This window comes from Ctenopharyngodon idella, chromosome 8, assembly GCF_019924925.1.
Source record: "Ctenopharyngodon idella isolate HZGC_01 chromosome 8, HZGC01, whole genome shotgun sequence".
In the NCBI taxonomy this organism is placed as follows: domain Eukaryota; kingdom Metazoa; phylum Chordata; class Actinopteri; order Cypriniformes; family Xenocyprididae; genus Ctenopharyngodon; species Ctenopharyngodon idella.
In genome coordinates this window covers 16,716,931-16,735,924 of record NC_067227.1, presented here as the reverse complement: position 1 = coordinate 16,735,924, position 18,994 = coordinate 16,716,931, and the positions used below count along the sequence as shown (strand labels likewise).

The window sequence follows — 18,994 nt, the reverse complement described above, 5'->3', positions numbered from 1 at the left end:
AACCCAGTGGCTTTGTCTAATTTACCGCTGACTTTAATTGCAGTCATGTAAATCTTAACAGTTGTGAGCATTGTCAACAAAATAATTATTCAAAACCTCCAGAAACAGTAAAAAAAACAAAAAAACGTTCAGCTAATAACCCCAATACCAGCACAATGCTATCACATTTCCATACAATTGCAAAATCACTAACAGTACAGAATAGTGTTATTGTGTCCCCTTAACTGTCTAGTTTTTGAGTTTTCAAACAATTTATACATTACCAACTAACCAATTTCACCAAAGAACCCGGCTTTCATTAAACAATTTAGAGTGATAAAGAAATGCTTTCTGAAAAAGAAAAAAAAAAACATTTCAGTGGCCAGAGTATAACATACTGTTCTTATCTTTGTGATGTGCTTATTTGATAAATTGTTGAAGTTGTGCGTGTCTTGCTCATTCTTGTTAGGAAATACTTTCCTCATAGTTTGTCATTACTTGGCTGATGAAAGAAAACAACTAGACATTCCAGAACATGGATTGCCTGTTAATTGATACAACATTCCAGTAACAGTACATCGTTAGTGCCTCTAGAGGGCAACAGCTCACACAGAACTACTTTGAGCAGTAGTACTTACTACGTGTGAGCAGTAACTAGATTGTATTTCTATATACAAACGACATGTTCAAATGCGTAGAATGAAAAATTATATTTCTATTGCATCTTTGGCTCTCATCACAGGATATTTTGCACAGTCATTGTGTACAAAGGCAAACAGTGGTGATAAACATAGTGCACTGTAGATTACCCAGCAAAACAAAAACCTAAAAAATAAAAGTGACAATAAGTATAAAGGATTTGCACTTTAGAGAAACTCTCCACATAGATGCTCACCATCTGGGCCTCTTGTACAGGTACACATGAACCCACAAGCCAATTGACCTAATTCTTGCAACACTTGGCTCATTAGCATCAGAAGAATATTCACTTGTATTCACGCAGCAGTTTGTTCCAGAAAATCTCTTGGTTGTTGTCAGTAGTGAATGACAGTGGGACTGATTTGGCACCAGCGAGAAAAAAAACTCCATGTCTGGAATATTCTGCCCCAAAATGTCTTCCAGTTGGGGCACCGACGGCAAAACAAAATCTGTGTTTTTCCGTCATTGTGCCCTTATGTAGTCCTTTACACAGCTTAATAGCAACTGATACATTGCAAAAACACATTAACAGACACGAACAGGCATTAAAGGCTCAAAATGGGGGCTCACAGAGGAAACAGCCGTCCTAGGCTTATTGCATAGACCCATCACAATCTGACAAAATACTCTTATTTTAGTTCTAGTATATTTGCCTAAGTGAGTAAAATTTGTCATGTGATACACACACATTTTCAATCATACCAGTGGAAGCGTTTGAGTACCTTTCTAATGAAGGAAGATCCAGATTCATGATGTGCTGGAAAATAAATGCTTATATGGCGATGAAGTCTCCTCATTTTGTTCTTGTGCTGATCTGATTGTCATTAAAGATTGACGGTGAGTGAAACTATTTGTTTATATATCAAACCAATTCAACAAAATCCATTTGTATTCACCCACTAACAAAATAGTTTGCATTGTAGTGTCCTCAAGCATTAATTTATTGGTCTCTGTATTCAAATGAACATTCATTTGCTTGCCACATTGTGGTCCCACCAAATGTTCAGGTCAGGTCCTCTTCCGATCAGCCCTCAGAGGGCGAACCACATGACATGGTGGAAAGTAAAATGGCGTTGAGTTTATTCCTTTATTATACAACACCATTCCTCTGAGGTGCAGGGCAGAAACAGCCGTTACTCCACATCAATTCTTCGTTTAGCGTCTCCAGCCGCTTCTTTCGGGCTTGCCAGCGTCTCGCCAGAGGCTCGAGGAAAAGAGAAACCGATGATAACAGGTAACACACACCTGCCAGGTAGAAGGAGCAGTCGTAGGTCTGAGTGTAGTCATACAGGAAGCCTTCGGGACAAAACGACATAAATTAAACTGTTGGCGAAGGAATGTTTTCCTTAAAGAGATGTCAATGAAGACAAAAAGACTTTGTTTTACTTTAACTTTCCCTTGCATGATACATTTGAGAACAGTCAGTAACCTAACGATGGACAGATGGAGAAAACTTTCTTCACTTTCCACCCCAGAATCTCCCACACCTGTTTTCTGACTGGATACGCTTTTAAAACGACGGGTTGTTTTCACTACGCAAGCAGCAGCGGGTCAAGTCCGGAAAGGCCTTGGGTAGGGTAGAAAAATCAGTTTTGCTTCCCTGGCTGCTCATTATTTTTGGTAGGCGGGGGGATTGTGGAAGGGGGCCCTGACAAGATGGTTCATGTTAGCATAACTGTGTTACAGAGTTCAGGGCAAGCTCTATACTCGCCTTCCTAAAGAGGCCCCTCTGCAAGACTTGTATTTCCAAGAATTGTACCTCGCTCTACAGCTGCTCTACATAAGGAGATTCTGTATTGGTATTTATTACTATATATTGCTAATAAATAGCAGCAAATAAGACAAATAAATATCTGTTCTATAATCCTGAAAGTAGCCTAAAGGTATTTGTTCAGCAATAAATTATGATGAAAAGGTGCCAAATACTGCATATTAGAAAAAAAAAAGTCCTTGTCTACTTCAAACTGATTTAAATCTAACCAGACAGGTCATCCTATTTTTAGACGGGTTAACATGTCTCCCATCTGTAACCCACTTAAATTGAAATATGAAACTTTATGACCCCAGTGTCCCTCAAGCCACACACACAGAAGCAGGCTTGTCTTACACATTATCATGACTGGCCAAGACTTTGGTTATTTTCGTGAGGCATCAAGACTACATCTATCTATTGATGTTCATCGCTTCTATGATCTAGTCTTGGAGCTCATCCAAACTCCACATACCTGCCAGAGGAGGACCTGTGAGACAGCCAAGCCCCACAAAGAACATTGAGAACCCCATCGAGTTGTTCAGCTTTTCAGAACCCACCAAGTCCACCTGGAAAACACAGACAGGAAAATGAATGATATTTATGATAGATGATGTATGACAGATTATGACGATCTACGCACCAACCCAAAACAAGAGTTCAGATGGCATGCAAGAGCTTGCTAGTAGCCGTTTCGATTAATTTTTGTGACACGGAATCAGGACGGAATGTTGTTTGTTTTCTTTAATTTACAAATGCACAATGTTTTGTTTTCATTATGAATCAAAACACTGGTGTAAAAAGAAATAAAAACTGAACCTTTTGTTTTGAATGATGTCTTACTCTTATCTGTATGACCATAAATGACGGAGTATTTCACGTTGTTTCCGCTGTTAAAATGAGACAAAATCATTTGGCATTGTGCCGATTTGTGTCGTGACTTGTGGAAGTCTAACTACTACAGTCCAGTTATGAAATATGCGTGACCTGGAAATGGGAAGCCTCAGGTGCCGCTTCACTCGCTGCCTCCTCGTGGAAAAGTGAAGTAGGCTCTTTTTCTCATTCTCGCTCATCTTTCTGTGATTTCTTGAAGAAGCGTAATATTGAACTTTGTGCATCCGCCATTGTCACCGCATGTTAATGAACTCTTACGCGCAAAGAAAATGACAGCATAGGCTACGCACAACACATTAAAAAAAAAAATGCACAGCATTGGTTAATCTATCAATTAGAGTAACAAATCAACAATTCCTTCATTTTTAAGCAATCAGGAATCTGGGGGGGCCGGACATGTAAATGTACCGAATTTGTATCGAACCGTGACCCTAAAACCAAGGTAGGTATCGAACTGTGACTTCTTTAATGTCACTTTTGACCTATATATATATATATAGGGTATGTTCACGGTGTGTGTGTACACTTGGATGGGTGAATGCAGAGCACAAATTCAGGGTATGGGACACCATACTTGGCTACATGTCACTGAAATTCAGTAATTCCATCATAATAGAACAGCTGATTTTCATATCACAGTCAGGCATGTGTTGACGCAAATGGTATTTTCATATTTGGTTTTTGCTTTCTTGAGGGTCAGGGAGAACACAAAAAAAATCAATATTTGCTTTTTCTGTTATTTTAAAGCAATATTCAACATAACTACTTTTTAAATTCAACAAGCAATACTCATTTAATGTCTATGCATGTTCGCAACAGACTGTTTTCCCCCCAGGGCCTTTTTAAACACTAACTCTGCCTATCTGGTTCACTGACATTTTTCCATAGGTTGTAAAAATATTTGAAAGGTAAAACCTAAGATTCCTTCCAGAGGAACGGGTGTACTGCAGTGCTGCCTGTCAATCTATCCCTCTCACCTTACACTGCCCTGCACAGTATTACAGCACAAGAACTCAATGTCTCAATACTTAGAAACGTACGGAGACCTTTTCATGAGTACATATAATAAAAGTAAAAGGAAGCAGCAATCAGCATTAGGATGTCCTCAAACCCTGCCAGCCAGTCCATGTCAAGTCAAGTCAAGTCACCTGTATTTATATAGCGCTTTATGAAATACATATTGTCACAGTAATAAACAGGAAAATAAAAACGATGCAAAACTTACTCAAATATGAGACAAATTCAAATTGTGCTGTAAAGACAATCGTTTTGTTATTCAGCTTGAGTCCGTTTAGTGTTGATTTACAGTTTTGTTTTTTTTCTCGGAGGGTCTATTTACACTAAGTGCAAATAGCGTCCCTTATTGGCAAATGCTATTTACACTAGCTCCACCCATCAATGTCTGGTTGGGCCATTCAAGTTTTAAAAAAGATGCACGGACTACAATGTCTTCAGTGGCGAAACAGTAGCGATTAAGGCTCGCAGACCTAGCTTTTAATGAAATCGAATTGGGTTCGAATCTGCATTTTGCCGAGCTTGCATTTATTTTCAATAAAAATGAAAATAATGTTCTAAAAGTGGAAATAAACTGTGAGCAAGTGTTTAATAATATTAAAAGTATTCATTGGGTAGGGTTAGGGGGAGGTGTGGGGAGGGATTTTATTCCCCCAACAGCATCCAATTAATACTTTTAATAAATATAATCATTTACACTATGATATTATTGCATTCCGTTAATGTACAAAAACAGGTGTTAGTCTTTCAATTTCATTACTATCTATAAAAAACTCCAGTACATTCCAGTATAAAATTATTCCTAAGTTGTCCAATTTTGTATAGATGGTAATGAAATCAAAAGACTAACACCTATGTAGGTGTTCAGCTACTTCTAATTGTTTTGATAGTATTTCATTTTTTAGATTCAGAATTTATTTCTATATGGTATTACTGTAGAAATGTGTTATGATTTTTGTGTTTTGTTAGGTTTTGAACTTAAGTTTAAGTATTTAAACGTGCAAATTGGCCTGTATGTACATAAGAGTTTTGGTGGTGTTTGTGTCGGAGTGAGAAAAGAATTCATGAAATTTGAAAAATGTTGTCATTAAATGCATTTTGTTCCAAAGTAATGACAGATGATCCAAAGTTTAACCCACATAGACTGATGTTGTTTTCACTGTGTGAAGAGTTTTAAAAAAAAGTGACCTAAGTATTGAGAAATGGGTCCTAGTGATTGTAAAAAACTGTAACATCCATATCATAACTACTCAGTTTATACAAGATCTTTGCAAAACTTTCTTTGTTGTGACAATACCACATGCCCAGGCCTGCCAGTACTCACCAGCACAGGAAGTAGTAGCGCCATGTACCCTCCACAAAAGATGGCAAAGAAGACAGCGTAGACCATGAGCAAGATGTACGAGGTGGCCAGAGGGGAGAGAAGATTGACCACACCACACAGGATCAGGTAGGCCTTATGGTAGTGATATTTGTGAACCAGATTCCTGTCCGTCACCCAACCAGATGCAAGCTGGGCCACTGTCTCTGTTATACCTGTGAGACAGAAAAGATGCTGAACTGATGGACTGAAAATGGACCACTTAGTGTTGGATTCTTCAAAGGTTTCATTCTTATACAGTATTGAAGTATTATATTAAGCCACTAACAGCTTTGAGCACAACTGGCAACACCTTTATGACTAAGTTCTGAAGTTATGCAACAATGAAAAGATTTTCATCTTTTGAATACATTTGTATTTTGTCAACCATCAGTCATGCAATAGCTGCGGGTTGTTTCTTTTTAAATGGCAATTACTGCAGCTTGTATGTGCACATACATGTACAGGTGAGTGCTATGACAAACTCCTGTATACTCCACTGCACACTGAACAAGCCAAACACACAATATAGTGCTGTTTTACATTTTTCACATCTGTGTGTAGTTTGACGTGTATATGGCTAATCATTTGATGGTTTGTGTGTAGAGTTACAATGCAAAAACACCATTTTTAGAAGAGTTAAAATAGTTTTGAATGAAGTGTTTGTTTTTGCAAGAGGTGCGTGATGTTTTGCATCTTGTGTTTGTTTCGTGGTTTTCTGTGTAGAGTTTCAGCAATTGGCAATTAAAAAAAAATGTATTACCTCAACCTCATGTTGTTACAAACTTGCTTGACCTGTTTTTTTAAACATGCAAATGATAACTATGGCTGTCAAGATCTTTATATATATATATATATAAAACAGTGCTTAGCATACTGTCAGTTAATTGCTTTTGCAATTTTGCTGGCACAATCTGTTTTTCAGTTCAAAGAGTGACACAAGAGGAACTTAGTTATTTCGTGGCGTGCTGTACAAAGAATTGAGTGCTGGTTGTATTTGCTGTTGTCTGTGCCGCAGTTGTGATTGTGTGTCCGTGTACTGCAGAGCTTTATTGAACAGTCTAGGAAAAGACCTGAGGCAGCACTATTGCAGATTCATACGCAACAGATCCAAAGTGTGACACTCACTGCTGACATGTATGCTGCCACAGTTTATTGGATGCATAAAAAATGCACAATTGCCCCATACATTAGATTATATTTATTCTGTAATTCATTCATAACCTATCAAGTAACGTATGTTTACACAAAAGCCTAGAGGTGTTGGCATGATCAACCATACTGACCAGCTCATGTAGAACTGATGGCTTGAGCTGATGCTGCAGTTCATGCACATGTGGGGTCATTTATTGCTGGCCAGACATAAAACAAAACAGCTGCTCAATGTTTGCGTGTCCTCGGTGCGCCACTAAAGGTGACGTCCTGGTGTGCCCCGCTTGGACCCGAAGACATTTTGTGCGTTGTTTGTGTGTTTAAATCCCAGCTGGGCCATTGAGTTTCACAGCTGTTCCTATCATGCTTTGCACAATGAAACTTCAATACAAAATCTCAGTGACAGAAAGTAGCAAACTGCCTTTAAATGGAGGTGCCTAGTCCACAAAACTCTGTAGTGTATAGGGGGACTTTCACCAGGGTAATCGGGCATGTGACAGGTGTTTATGTCTTTGTGTACTTCACTCAGTGAAGACAAAAGGACTGGACGAATGCAATGTCCCCACTACATCAAAGACAGACAATAGGCCCTCACTGAGGTACAGAGAGCCCAAATGCATGTCCGATCGCTACTAGCTCATTAAAACACAAAACGTGTTTGGCTCGTCTCCCCGCTCTCTTTTGTCCGCTTTGCTGCCTCGGTGGCAAGCCACACAATGTCAGGCACTTCAGAACTGGGCACAGAACTACCAAGCCTGGCGTCAGCTACTTGGGCTGTTGCTTAGCGACTTCCCTCAGCTCGCCGACTGTGTGTGACCTGCCACGAGGAGGTGAGCTTTAGTTCCCTGCTTACCCTGTATGATGTGAAAACTGCAAAGTGCAGGTGGGAGGGAGTGGGGGAAAGGAGACGTTTGGAATACGTGAGTAGTATATTCACACTGAAAATTCCAAAAAGAAAAAGTGCACTTTAAATACGCAGCACTTAGGCCCCATTTAGTCTAGTGCGTTTTTGTTTTAAAATGGCGTTTTAAAATGAAAACGATCCTCATCTACACTGGCATCAGAAACGATCTCCGTCTACACTACATGGCCGAAAATGCATGTTACATGACCGTTCATGCACACTGGACATGCGTGTACAAGAGTAAACGGTTGCCTCTTGTGCATGTAGGCAGCTGCGGTATTAAAAAATGTAGAGCACAATGCTAAAAATTACAACAAAGCCAGCAAAGATTGCAGTTCAGTCTCCATGTTATTGTTATTTGTGAAATTTACTAGCAATTTTTAGATTTTTGGACAGTTTTTTGACAGCTTAAATCAGGCAAACTTGACAGAAAAACATGACTGAAAAATAAATTAAATACAGTGGCTTCAGAGTATTTGGACACTTAAGGGGATAGTTCACCCAAAAATGAAAATTTTATGTTTATCTGCTTACCCCCAGGGCATCCAAGATGTTGATTGATGATGATTTTTAACTCCAACCGTTGCAGTCTGTCAGTCATATAATGCATGGCAATGGGAACTTCGTCTATAAGAGTAAAAAAAACATGCACAGACAAATCCAAATTAAACCCTGCGGCTTGTGACGACACATTGATGTCCTAAGACACGAAACGATCGGTTTGTGCGAGAAACCGAACAGTATTTATATCATTTTTTACCTCTAATACACCACTATGTCCAACTGCCTTGAGCATCCAGTGTGTGAGGTCTGAAAACGGGCTCTGATGACGGAAGTGATGTCTCGCGCTTACACTTCAATGTATAGTGTGCGAGTGCGAGTGCGAGCGATCACTTCCGGCATCAGAGTGCATTCAGGCCTCACCAACCGGATACTCAAGGCAGTTGGACATAGTGGTGTATTAGAGGTAAAAAATGATATAAATACTGTTCGGTTTCTCGCACAAACCGATCGTTTCGTGTCTTAGGACATCAATGTGTCGTCACAAGCCGCAGGGTTTAATTTGGATTTGTCTGTGCATGTTTTTTTTACTCTTATAGATGAAGTTCCCATTGCCATGCATTTTACGACTGACAGACTGCAACAGTTGGAGTTAAAAATCATGATTTGTGTTCTACTGAAGAAACAAAGTCACCTACATCTTGGATACCCTGGGGGTAAGCAGATAAACATCAAATTTTCATTTTTGGGTGAACTATCCCTTTAAAAATATAAAAACAAATGGCATCTGTGAATAAATGATGCTAAACCTTTCCCTTTGAGCCATTTTTGATTCATGAATTTAAATGTTTTGCTTGAAATTTGACTCTAAAAAGTGACTTTTTGGCTTACTCTATAAAGTAGGGATACACGATAGGATTTTATTCTTAATTTATTTTAAAAAAATATTTAATAATTTTATTACTGGCCATTTATCAGTTATTGGCTATAACATGAAAATAACCAACAGTTTATCATATCGGACAGAATTTCAATATCAGTGCATTCCCAATTGTAATAAGGAAATTGCATGGGGTATAATATTAAAAATTAAAATAGGGCCTGACACGTTAAAAACGACAAAAGACATGTTGAGAATAGAGAGCCTTCATCAGGGCGTGTATTGCATTAAACAGATAATTAATAGGGTGTTGCGCGTTTACTACATACCCAGACAGCTTGTTGGGGGTTGGGGGGTGGGGGGTGTATTGAGTCCAGGGGTGGAGGGGATGTCGATACTATTATCTTTTGGTGAAGAAATGTACATAATTGAAAAAAAAAGCATGTCTGAGTCAACTCTTTCATTCACTATGGCATATTTGATAGGGCACTTACAAGCCCTCTAGTTTTAGCCACTGGGCCAAAGTTCATTATTTATGTAAGAGCACTCATTGCATAACACTGCAGATTTTAAACTGCTCACAAATAATTAATGTGAAGTTGGCTGTGTTTGCATCAACCCTTTAAAGCCCATATTACAGCACATCTTGCTGTAAAGAACAATGGCTGTAGTGCATCTCTCAGGTATGGCTTTATGGCTTTCCAGGAATACAGCACTGATGAAGCCAGAAAAAAAATCAGTTCTCTGGCACCGCTAATGACACGCTGTCCACTAGCACTGACATGGTTTTTTGTCTTTCCATTTTCCTCAGCATAGCTCAGCAGTGCCTGTGTCCTATTGATTTCTTCTACTGTTACACATTATTAGTGTACAATTGAACTGTTGCAGCCAGAGAACAGCAATAACAAACATGCTGACTAGAGAACTTTTTTTTATGTAATAGGTAACTTTGTAATTAGAATGATCACGTAACCTTTGTCACCAACCCTTCATCTATATTTTCCCCTGCTAATGCAAAATTAATTGTGTAAAAAGCACTTTATACTTAAAATAGATGACAGTGGAAAAACAAAACTCTAGTGTTACATAGGTTGGTCAAAGGTAATACGACTCACCAGCCACAGAGATGATGAAAGAAGCATCCATGGGGTCGATGCCCAGGTTCCGGGCCCTTGCAGATAAATGGAAGTAAGGGATAAAATAAGCCAGCTGACTGAAGACTAGCGACCAGGTGTAGATGCAAAAGAAAGGGTTCCTTAAAAGTGAGAAGTCCAGTATTTTTTGGGGGTTTTCAGGAAGTTTTTCTGTTTTGCTGTTCTCAAGTAATGCATCCACAGGAGAAACCCCATTCATCTCAGGGGATGTTTTAATTTGGCTGCTGTCTGTTCCATTCACCCCATTCTGAATGGATGTTTTGAGATCCAGATGTGGAAGAGTGTTCTGCTCATGAGCTGGGTTCTCTATTATAAGTGTGTCCCTGTGATTGGGGGAAGAGCTGTCCATTTTAGAAGTGCCATTGGACACAGGCGTGCTGCCATTCATGTTGTTCTTAAGAGGATCTTTCTCAGATCCAGCCTCATGAAGGGTGGAGTTTGACATGGGTGAAGCTAGAAGTCTAACGTTAATGGGCCGCAAAAGCATCCCAGAGGCCACCAGGTTCAGCATCAGGCCTCCCAAAATCAACAGAGCTCCTAAAGACATAACAAAAAACAGTCAGTAGCCAGGTTTCCATTACAGAATTGCGTAAAACTTTTGCGATATTTTCTAAATGTCGATAAAAAGCTATTGCGATATGACGACGTTTCCATTAACCGATGTTATGCGACTAAACCTTATTTTTTCCCTCTCCCAATAAGTCATTCCAAATATCATGGCAACGAATGTTAGTAGGTTTAAGTATATAGCAGCCACTGCACTAGCCATTATTTTTCATCGAAGGGGACGTAGGTGTGTTGTCCAACCATTAATATACTTGGGACCGGCCACATATGAGGTGTTTCTGGGTGTTTCTCCCTCCTATCTACTTTGAGGTCTTGATAAATTGTGGCATTTCTTTGTTGTGTAGAATCAAGTATATCCAGTAAAAAAAAAAGTTTCGCGAAATATTCCTTTTTCAAATTGCCTGAAAAACCACCTCATGTGAGCGTAAAAACTTTTTTTGCGATATATGGGAGTTTTTGTGAAATTGACGTGTTTCCATTGGGTGTATTTTCAATTCGCAATTTCAATTTGGGCAATTTGACGGGTAATGAAAACACAGCTAGTGTAAATAATAAGATTTATTTATTTATTTTTTGAAAGGAATTGATACTTTTATTCAGCAAGGATATGTTAAATTGCTCAACAATTACAGTAATGACATTTATAATGTTACACAAGATACCTGTTTTAAATAAATGCAGTTCTTCAAACTTTTTCTCATCAAAGAATCCTGAAAAAACTTCCACACTTTAAGCAGCACAACCATTTTCAACTAATAATAATAAGAATAAATGTTTCTTGAGCATCAAATAAGCATTTTAGAATGATTTCTGAAGGATCACGTGACACTGAAAACTGGAGTAATGACTGCTGAAAATCCAACTTTGGCATCAGAGAAAAATAGTTGAAATAGTAATGAAATAATAATATGAATTTCAGTTAAAGATGTATACTGTTATCACATTACAAATTTCATAATAATGTAGCTAAAAAAGCCAATTACCCTGCCAAGCATACTGATCCAAAAGCAGCTGAGTGAAAGGAGCGAGGGCAAAGGTCAGACCCATGCCAGAGCGTCCAATAGAATATGCAGTTGCCAGCCTCTTTCGGAAATAGGTCACTGTTACAACAGATGTGGCCTGATAAAGAAGAGCAAACCCGAGACCTGGAAAGATCAAAGTTTTGTAAATGACTTTTTGCGTGATAACCCTCCAATATTTAACTTTGATATATAAAACAAAACAAAATACTCACCAACAACTAGCCCCATACTAATGTAAAGGTAAAGCACACTGGGGGCAAATATGCTTGAGAGAAAGCCGGCGCTGACGAAAAGCGCCCCCACTATGGAGGTAACCCTGTTCCCCAGCTTGGCACAGGCCACCGAGGCCAACGGACCTAACGGGCCACAAACAAAGTTCATGACCTGTCATATTGACTCTTTGGATCGAAGATGGTTGCTATGGTGACCGTACCTCCGGAGAGCCTGAGGCTGGACATTATGGATCCAATCCAGCTGATGCTCTCGGACGAGCCTCCAAACTCATCCTGCAGTGCCACAAAGAAGATCCCAAAGCTCTTCAATGTACCCATCACCAACACGTTCACCTGAAAAGACACCAGAAGATTCAACTGTTAGACTCAATAAAAAACACTTCAGTTTTATAACAAAGAAGCTCTAAATCAAAGTCTATAAAAGTGGTATTTATGACATACCAGAAAACAATGCAAAACCACCATCCAACCCCAACCGCCATCTGGTGGATCCACGTACACAACCTCCTTCTTTTCATTCTTCATGGCCTTAGCTTTTTCTTCATTGCAGGAGGTTTTGGCAGCCTTGCCATCACTGGAACATCACAACATCCACTTAATACATTTAATACAATACATCCCCTTAAACCAGTGAGTGATAAAGTTTCATAAAATCAAGTATCATGAGACCATGTAGACTGTTCACACTGTCAGTCCAAATCCAATTATTTTTGTATCCAGTTAGAATGTGATCTAAAGCCTTGTTCAGTCCAAATTCAATTTTCGTGCATATCCGATTGGAATCTGATCACATTTAGCGAGTGCGAACAGTAAAAAAAAAAAATCACATGAAATGCAATTTTTAGGAATCCATTTTGAGCTACATTCATATGTGGTTTGAAATCTGTTTCAGTCTGACTGCTCTAATAGGATTTTGTGTGGTTTGTCACTTTTTTTCCACGTAAAATGTAAACATGTCAGATGTTGTTAAAGGTTGTGTTGTTATCTCCATTATATTGTATATTATATTCAACATGTCTCCATTTTATTGTAATTTTCTGCTCGACCGGCACTTTGCAACAACACAACCTTGTTTCTGCAGCTCAGCATGTTTTCATATAACAACGTCTGGCATGTTTACGTTTTACGCATTTTACGTGGCGTGAGAAAGCCACGCAAACCGTGCAAAATCCGATTTAGAGCGTTCAGACTGAAACAGATTTCTAGAAATGCAATTTGAATAGGATTTCAAATAACATTTGAATGTAGCTCAAAATGGATTTGTAAAAAAAACATCTCATGTGATTTCTTGCCGTTCACACTTGTGATATGATCGGATATATGATCGGATTCCAATCGGATATGCATAAAAATCGGATTTGGACTGACAGTCTGGACAAAGCTTAATATTGTCCCTGTTCATTTTCTGAAACATACATCCACTTACAGATAAATGGCTTCAGTGAACACGTTCTAATTTGTTACACTGTTAATTTAAGTTTAAGTTATGTTATAATATTTGATAGTGCTTTAATATTTGATAATATTTTATTCTATTATATTGATGTTGTTTTTATTATTGTTTTATGTATATATGAAGACTTCAGATGCAAAAGCCTCTAAGTGCCGTCTGAAATTTTCTTCTAAAATGAGCATTTTTATCAAGCTCGTATGTTTAGGCTCAGTAATTTCACTTTAATGGCAATGAATAGGTCATTTTCATTGCCATTAAAGTGAAATAACTGAACATAAACATACAAGCTTGATAAAAATGCTCATTTTAGAAGAAAATTTCAGATAGCACTTAGAGGCTTTTGCATCTGAAGTCTTCATATATATATGTATTCCAAGCTTTGGCAATATTGTATTATTTACAGTAATGCCAATAAAGCAATTTTTTTTTTTTTTTGAATTTGAACACATTAGGTAATTTATCAAGTATTACATCAACTGGTTCAATTAAAACAAGGACAACCTACCAAAAATTGGATGATTTATTTATTTTTTTGCTGTAGATTTATAAGGTAATCTAAAAAAATGTCCTCATGTGTTAGAGTTAATTTTTAATTTCACCTCCTGTCACTCTTTTATCTCTTTTGCACTGGACCCAAATACAGTATCGACAGCATAATGTGGTGTGATCCGAGGCTATCTGTTAAATATTTTCTGTTCCAGGAGGTGGTGGATTATGATGACATCAGTAGTACCATGGTTAAATTTTGAGTAAACACGAGGATGCCACTGGTTTAATCTGGTCATCAGTATGAGGTGAAGTGTTTTGGATCCAGGCCCGAGACCTCTTTATTTACAGCTGATACAGCTGAAAACAATGTGTATTTAGTACAGTGTTCAAAATGACACAGAGAGACTGAGCAAAAGAACAGTCAAAGGATATCGGGTTCGTTCAAACAAACACCTGGCATAAAGTTAACTGAACAGAGAGTTCCTGTGCAGAGGTGGTGGATCCTTTGAAATATTTCAGAGATAAATGTTTGCTCAACAATAAATACAGAACAATCAAAGTCAGCACCTCAGGTGGTTCCAGCTGAAACATAATGAAATTTGCTGATTTTAAAATGTATGTGTGCATATTTACCGTTCACACAACTGTATAGAATTATATACTTTTTATTTTAAAGGTACAGTTCAGTCAAAATGTACTCATTTACTGACCCTCATTTTATTTCAAACCTGTATGATTTTCTTTCTTTCATTTGTGGAACATAAAAAGGAGACATTTAATATAATATTTGAGCTGCTATTGGACATACAGTATCACTGTAGTAAAAGTGGATAGGGACCAAGCTCCAAAAAGCACAAAAAAACACCATTAAAGCCTCATAGTCATAGAAGTAGCCCATATGACTTGTGCATTACATTTCAAATGTTTTGAAATGATTTGATAGCTTTACATGAGACTAAAATGTAATGCTTTATTAACTGAAGTCATGGTCACTATTCACTTTCATTGTATGGAAAAGAGCAGCTTGGACATTCTTTTATAAACATCTCCTTTTGTGTTTTCCTACAAGTTTTGAAGTAAAATGTTCTTTGTTGAATGAACTATCCCTTTATCTAACTTATATCTAACTTACTATCCCTTTACTATTACTTTCAAAGACAAAAACAGTTCTGGAAATTCATAGCTTCATTGATGAAAACACAACAGTGTCAGAAAGAAAACATGTGGTTTGTCTCATACATAAAGCTCATGAGTTCAAGTAGTTGGCTGTTCCTTCAAGAGAAGATAGACAAGTGGAGAGGCCAAAGCATGCAGAAACTGCTTAGAGGATTACAGAGCAATGAATTGGGCCAGTGTGTTGTAAGTGGAAACATTTCCTTCCATGTGCTTACTGCGGGCCACCCCGGAGTGTGTTTGTACATGTGTGTGCGCTTGGATGCATGCATGTACGCAAGATCACAAGTGTGAATGCTTCAGTTCAAGGATAAATACAGGAAGCTGTATTAGAGAGGTACTGCGGCAGACTACGATCCACCCTGTTCACTTTCACTCAAAAGCCTCATAAAAATCCAGTGCTAATTACATTTTTGGTAACTGCTCTAAGCTGCAATTGAGTGAGCAATAATAGAAGTCCTGGTATGTGCTTTGTAAATCATTATATCGTTATCAGTTACATGTCAGTCATACAGAACTGATCGCTTTGTTTTAAATGTCAGAGAAAAATATGCATATAGATGAAAAGGGCCGTCTATACAAATTTACACATTTAAAAAACTGTTTTTAAAATCATAATTTTGGGTAATTACAGAAAAAAAAGACTTTCAACATTACATATATCTTCTTTTATCTTTGTTTTTCTTTTCCTTTTATATGTGTATCATAAATATTATGTAATTTAATTCTATATTATTTTTTCTCAACTTGTTCACAGAGCAGAAACTGAACAAAACATTTGAACATCCTAAATATGACAATGTATTCAATTTTAGAGTCACTAACATGAAAAGTTTTGGATGACGACAATAATATAAAATTCACAAAATCGATCAATAATGTTAGAACAATGCTGTCAGAACAATAATGAATAAATAAAAGGACAGTGGAATTGCAGACTCACCAGTGTTGCTCTTTTGGCAGCATAGTTGTTGCACAGGAAAATGAAGGGCCTTATTTACTCTGAGTCATCTTCTGCATGAAGCTCAACTTGCAGATCCCGTATTTGCCAAACCTGTTACACAAACTCTGTTATAACTTACTTCCCCTCATAATAACCTTTAATTATTTGGTGTTCAAGGTGTGTGTTCAAATAACTCATTCTCACAATTTGCATGCATGCTGACAGATGCATGATACAGTTAATCTTACATTCATTGTCACAAGCTTTCATAACTGCAGTGACTTTTGAGGTGAAAAGTCAAGAGTTCTGCTTTTGGCTCAGAATTTTAAAACACTGTAGTATTGGCATACCTGTGTGAAACTTTACACCCCTGTGACTGTGGACCCTTTTTTCTTATGTTGGATTTGGCCCTTTTTAATTAGTTATATAACTTCAATCAAAGTGAGAATTGGAATCAAATCAATACATCTCACTTATTTTGATGAATCTGCAAATGCAGTCTTGTCATTGTGACATTACAGCCAGGGGAGGGAAATCCTTTGACCTCTCCATTGATTTACTGTAATGTTTTCTAAACACATACATTCACAGAAGTACAATTCCACACATTGCCTATTAGTGTCTTCACATCAAACATTTAGATTCTACAATACACATACACAACTTATAACAATGTAAAACATACTAGTAGGTTTGAGTAAGAATAACAGAGCATATTCTAACTTTGGGAGAAAGTGCATCGTGCAAATAAATTATGATACATCATCACTCTTCTAGTCTACTTAATGCTCTGCCATTGCCATAAATAAAAACAGGCCGCGTGACTCGTATCTTTTTTTAAACAAATGTTTGTTAAAGGGTTTGTACCCTTCAAAGATTCACACAGGGAACGCACCGTTCAGGACATCCCACACTGTCTACAACGTGATCATCCTCAAATATCGACGGCAACTAGCAGTGCGGTTATATAGTTAAACGTCTAAAAACTTAGGCTTAGTTCATAATCCTATACCATGACACAAAGGAGTAAAGAAAAGCACGAGGGTGTTGCACTTATGCACTTACCCCAAACGCCAGAGCTGATGCTGTCGCGCGTTGTCCGCAGCCGCATAGCGCTCGTGTGTGGTTCGGCGCGAGCCCAGCGGCGTTCATGTGAATGCGCGCTACTGGAGTGCAGTACTTTACACCTATCGATAACAGTCGATGAAAAAACACCGTGATCAAACCTCCGGCATTGTATGATTGTGTGATCAATGCTTCATGTTCTGATAAAACATGCCGGGTTTTACTTTTCTCTTGTGAAGCAGCCTACTTGGAAACACTAAAAAAGTTAATCTCAAATAGGCTACCTGTCGTTTCACACGCATTGTTTCTTATCAAGTTTTTCAAATACATTAAATAATTAACAAAACAGTGAAAACACATTACATTTGTTAACTTACAATGATTCGACTATTAATTTTAAAAGTAAATACATTTGAAAAGTAAATAAAACTACCATTTTATTCAAGTAAATATAAAATAATTTATTCAGTGAATTGTCAATGACCATTTTATAAATTCAAACATATGGTTGGCGACGAAAATAAGGACTTACCATATTTCCCGAAACGATATCAGTCAGTTTATTCCAGATTTCACTTGTTAAGACTTGATTTGTGTAGACGTTTCCTAATTCGCGCATCTGCAGCTGTGCTGCGGGCAACATCCGTGGATTCCCCGGTGACAGCTCCTCCTATGTGGTGGTATGTCTTATCAGAGTCATCCCTGAACATGGCTGGACTCCCTGTGCTTGATTTCTTTTACTTTCTGAAAGTTTGCTCCTAGTCTCTGAGTCTCTCGGAGGTCACATCTGACCCCTCGGACTGGCACAGATCAGATGCAATACGCTCAGGCTGTGCAGAGCCAAATACCGGCCCCTAGTGCATTAAACGACCATGTGACCGGAACCTAGTAGCCAAGTATTGAAGTGGAACTAATTTCAGAGGCTTTCCTGGACTGTGGCTAATAAAGAGGTTACTACACTGTGACTGCTTCAGGGGCAAATTATGAATGCACAGGTATACAGATATATCACCATGTGGGGAAAAAGCCTAAAGGCACTAATGTGAGATGCTCAGGCCATTAAAACGTTGAAGGTTAATCTTTGAGGCTGTTAGAACAACACAGGTAAATAGACAGTAATGAATGACAGACTGTCCTGAAAGATCTAGATATGAACATTTAGTCCCAAGTAAACATTGCCATGTGCTGTTTTTGCGATTCCAAAAAGTTAGACATTCTGAACATATACTAAACATTACAAATAATACATTACAGATACAGTACGTCAAAGAATGGGACAAAATTACTTAGCTTGATTTCTTAGCATTCATACTGCGTACTTTATTTTTTCATATTAACTGCAAACTTGGCCAATAAACTCAAGTCTGTCTCACCATCAGTCATCACATGCATTCAGAAGGAACGCTTCATGACAGGCCAGAGTGACTGATAAAAAATTCAGCTTCAGATGCTCTTTTTTTTTTTTCCTCCTCACATTTTACTGAAAGTGAACATTACAAAAATAAGACTAACGAAGTCTCTGCATTCCCCATAAGCACACAATAAACCAGTACAATCCAAACAAACATAACAAAGAAAAGAAAATAGGGGTAATATATTTCCGTTACATAGGATTAAAAACATCTCACCTGTCTCAACTTTGATAATATAAACTACAGCTTATAATGAACTTTTAAACCGTTCTCTGTGAAATACTTATTGAATGAAAACGCTTTTGCTGATTTGATTATTTTCAGTAATCTGCTTCATGCAAAACGTGTTA

General features: G+C 37.9%; 1 protein-coding gene across 1 annotated transcript; it reads right to left on the bottom strand.

The window, feature by feature from the left end:
* Positions 1-11: 11 nt before the first annotated feature.
* slc16a4 (solute carrier family 16 member 4) lies at positions 12-18,862 on the bottom strand. Its single transcript, XM_051902368.1, has 11 exons — positions 17,765-18,862; positions 17,233-17,354; positions 16,168-16,278; positions 12,551-12,683; positions 12,310-12,442; positions 12,089-12,232; positions 11,838-11,999; positions 10,249-10,824; positions 5,661-5,872; positions 2,904-2,997; positions 12-1,974 (listed from the first exon to the last, which is right to left on the bottom strand). Exons 3-11 carry the CDS (start codon positions 16,188-16,190, stop codon positions 1,769-1,771), a joined length of 1,683 nt encoding a protein of 560 aa, XP_051758328.1. The 5' UTR covers positions 16,191-16,278; positions 17,233-17,354; positions 17,765-18,862; the 3' UTR covers positions 12-1,768.
* Positions 18,863-18,994: the final 132 nt, after the last annotated feature.

Excerpts from the sequence above, each read along its gene's own strand:
- slc16a4 (XM_051902368.1), bottom strand. The coding sequence starts at position 16,190 with ATGCTGCCAAAAGAGCAACACTG. Across the intron at positions 12,233-12,309 it reads CAGCCTCAGGCTCTCCGGAG|GTCCGTTGGCCTCGGTGGCC; the intron begins GTACGGTCACCA and ends GTGGCCCGTTAG. Across the intron at positions 1,975-2,903 it reads CACAGGTCCTCCTCTGGCAG|GCTTCCTGTATGACTACACT; the intron begins GTATGTGGAGTT and ends TTTGTCCCGAAG.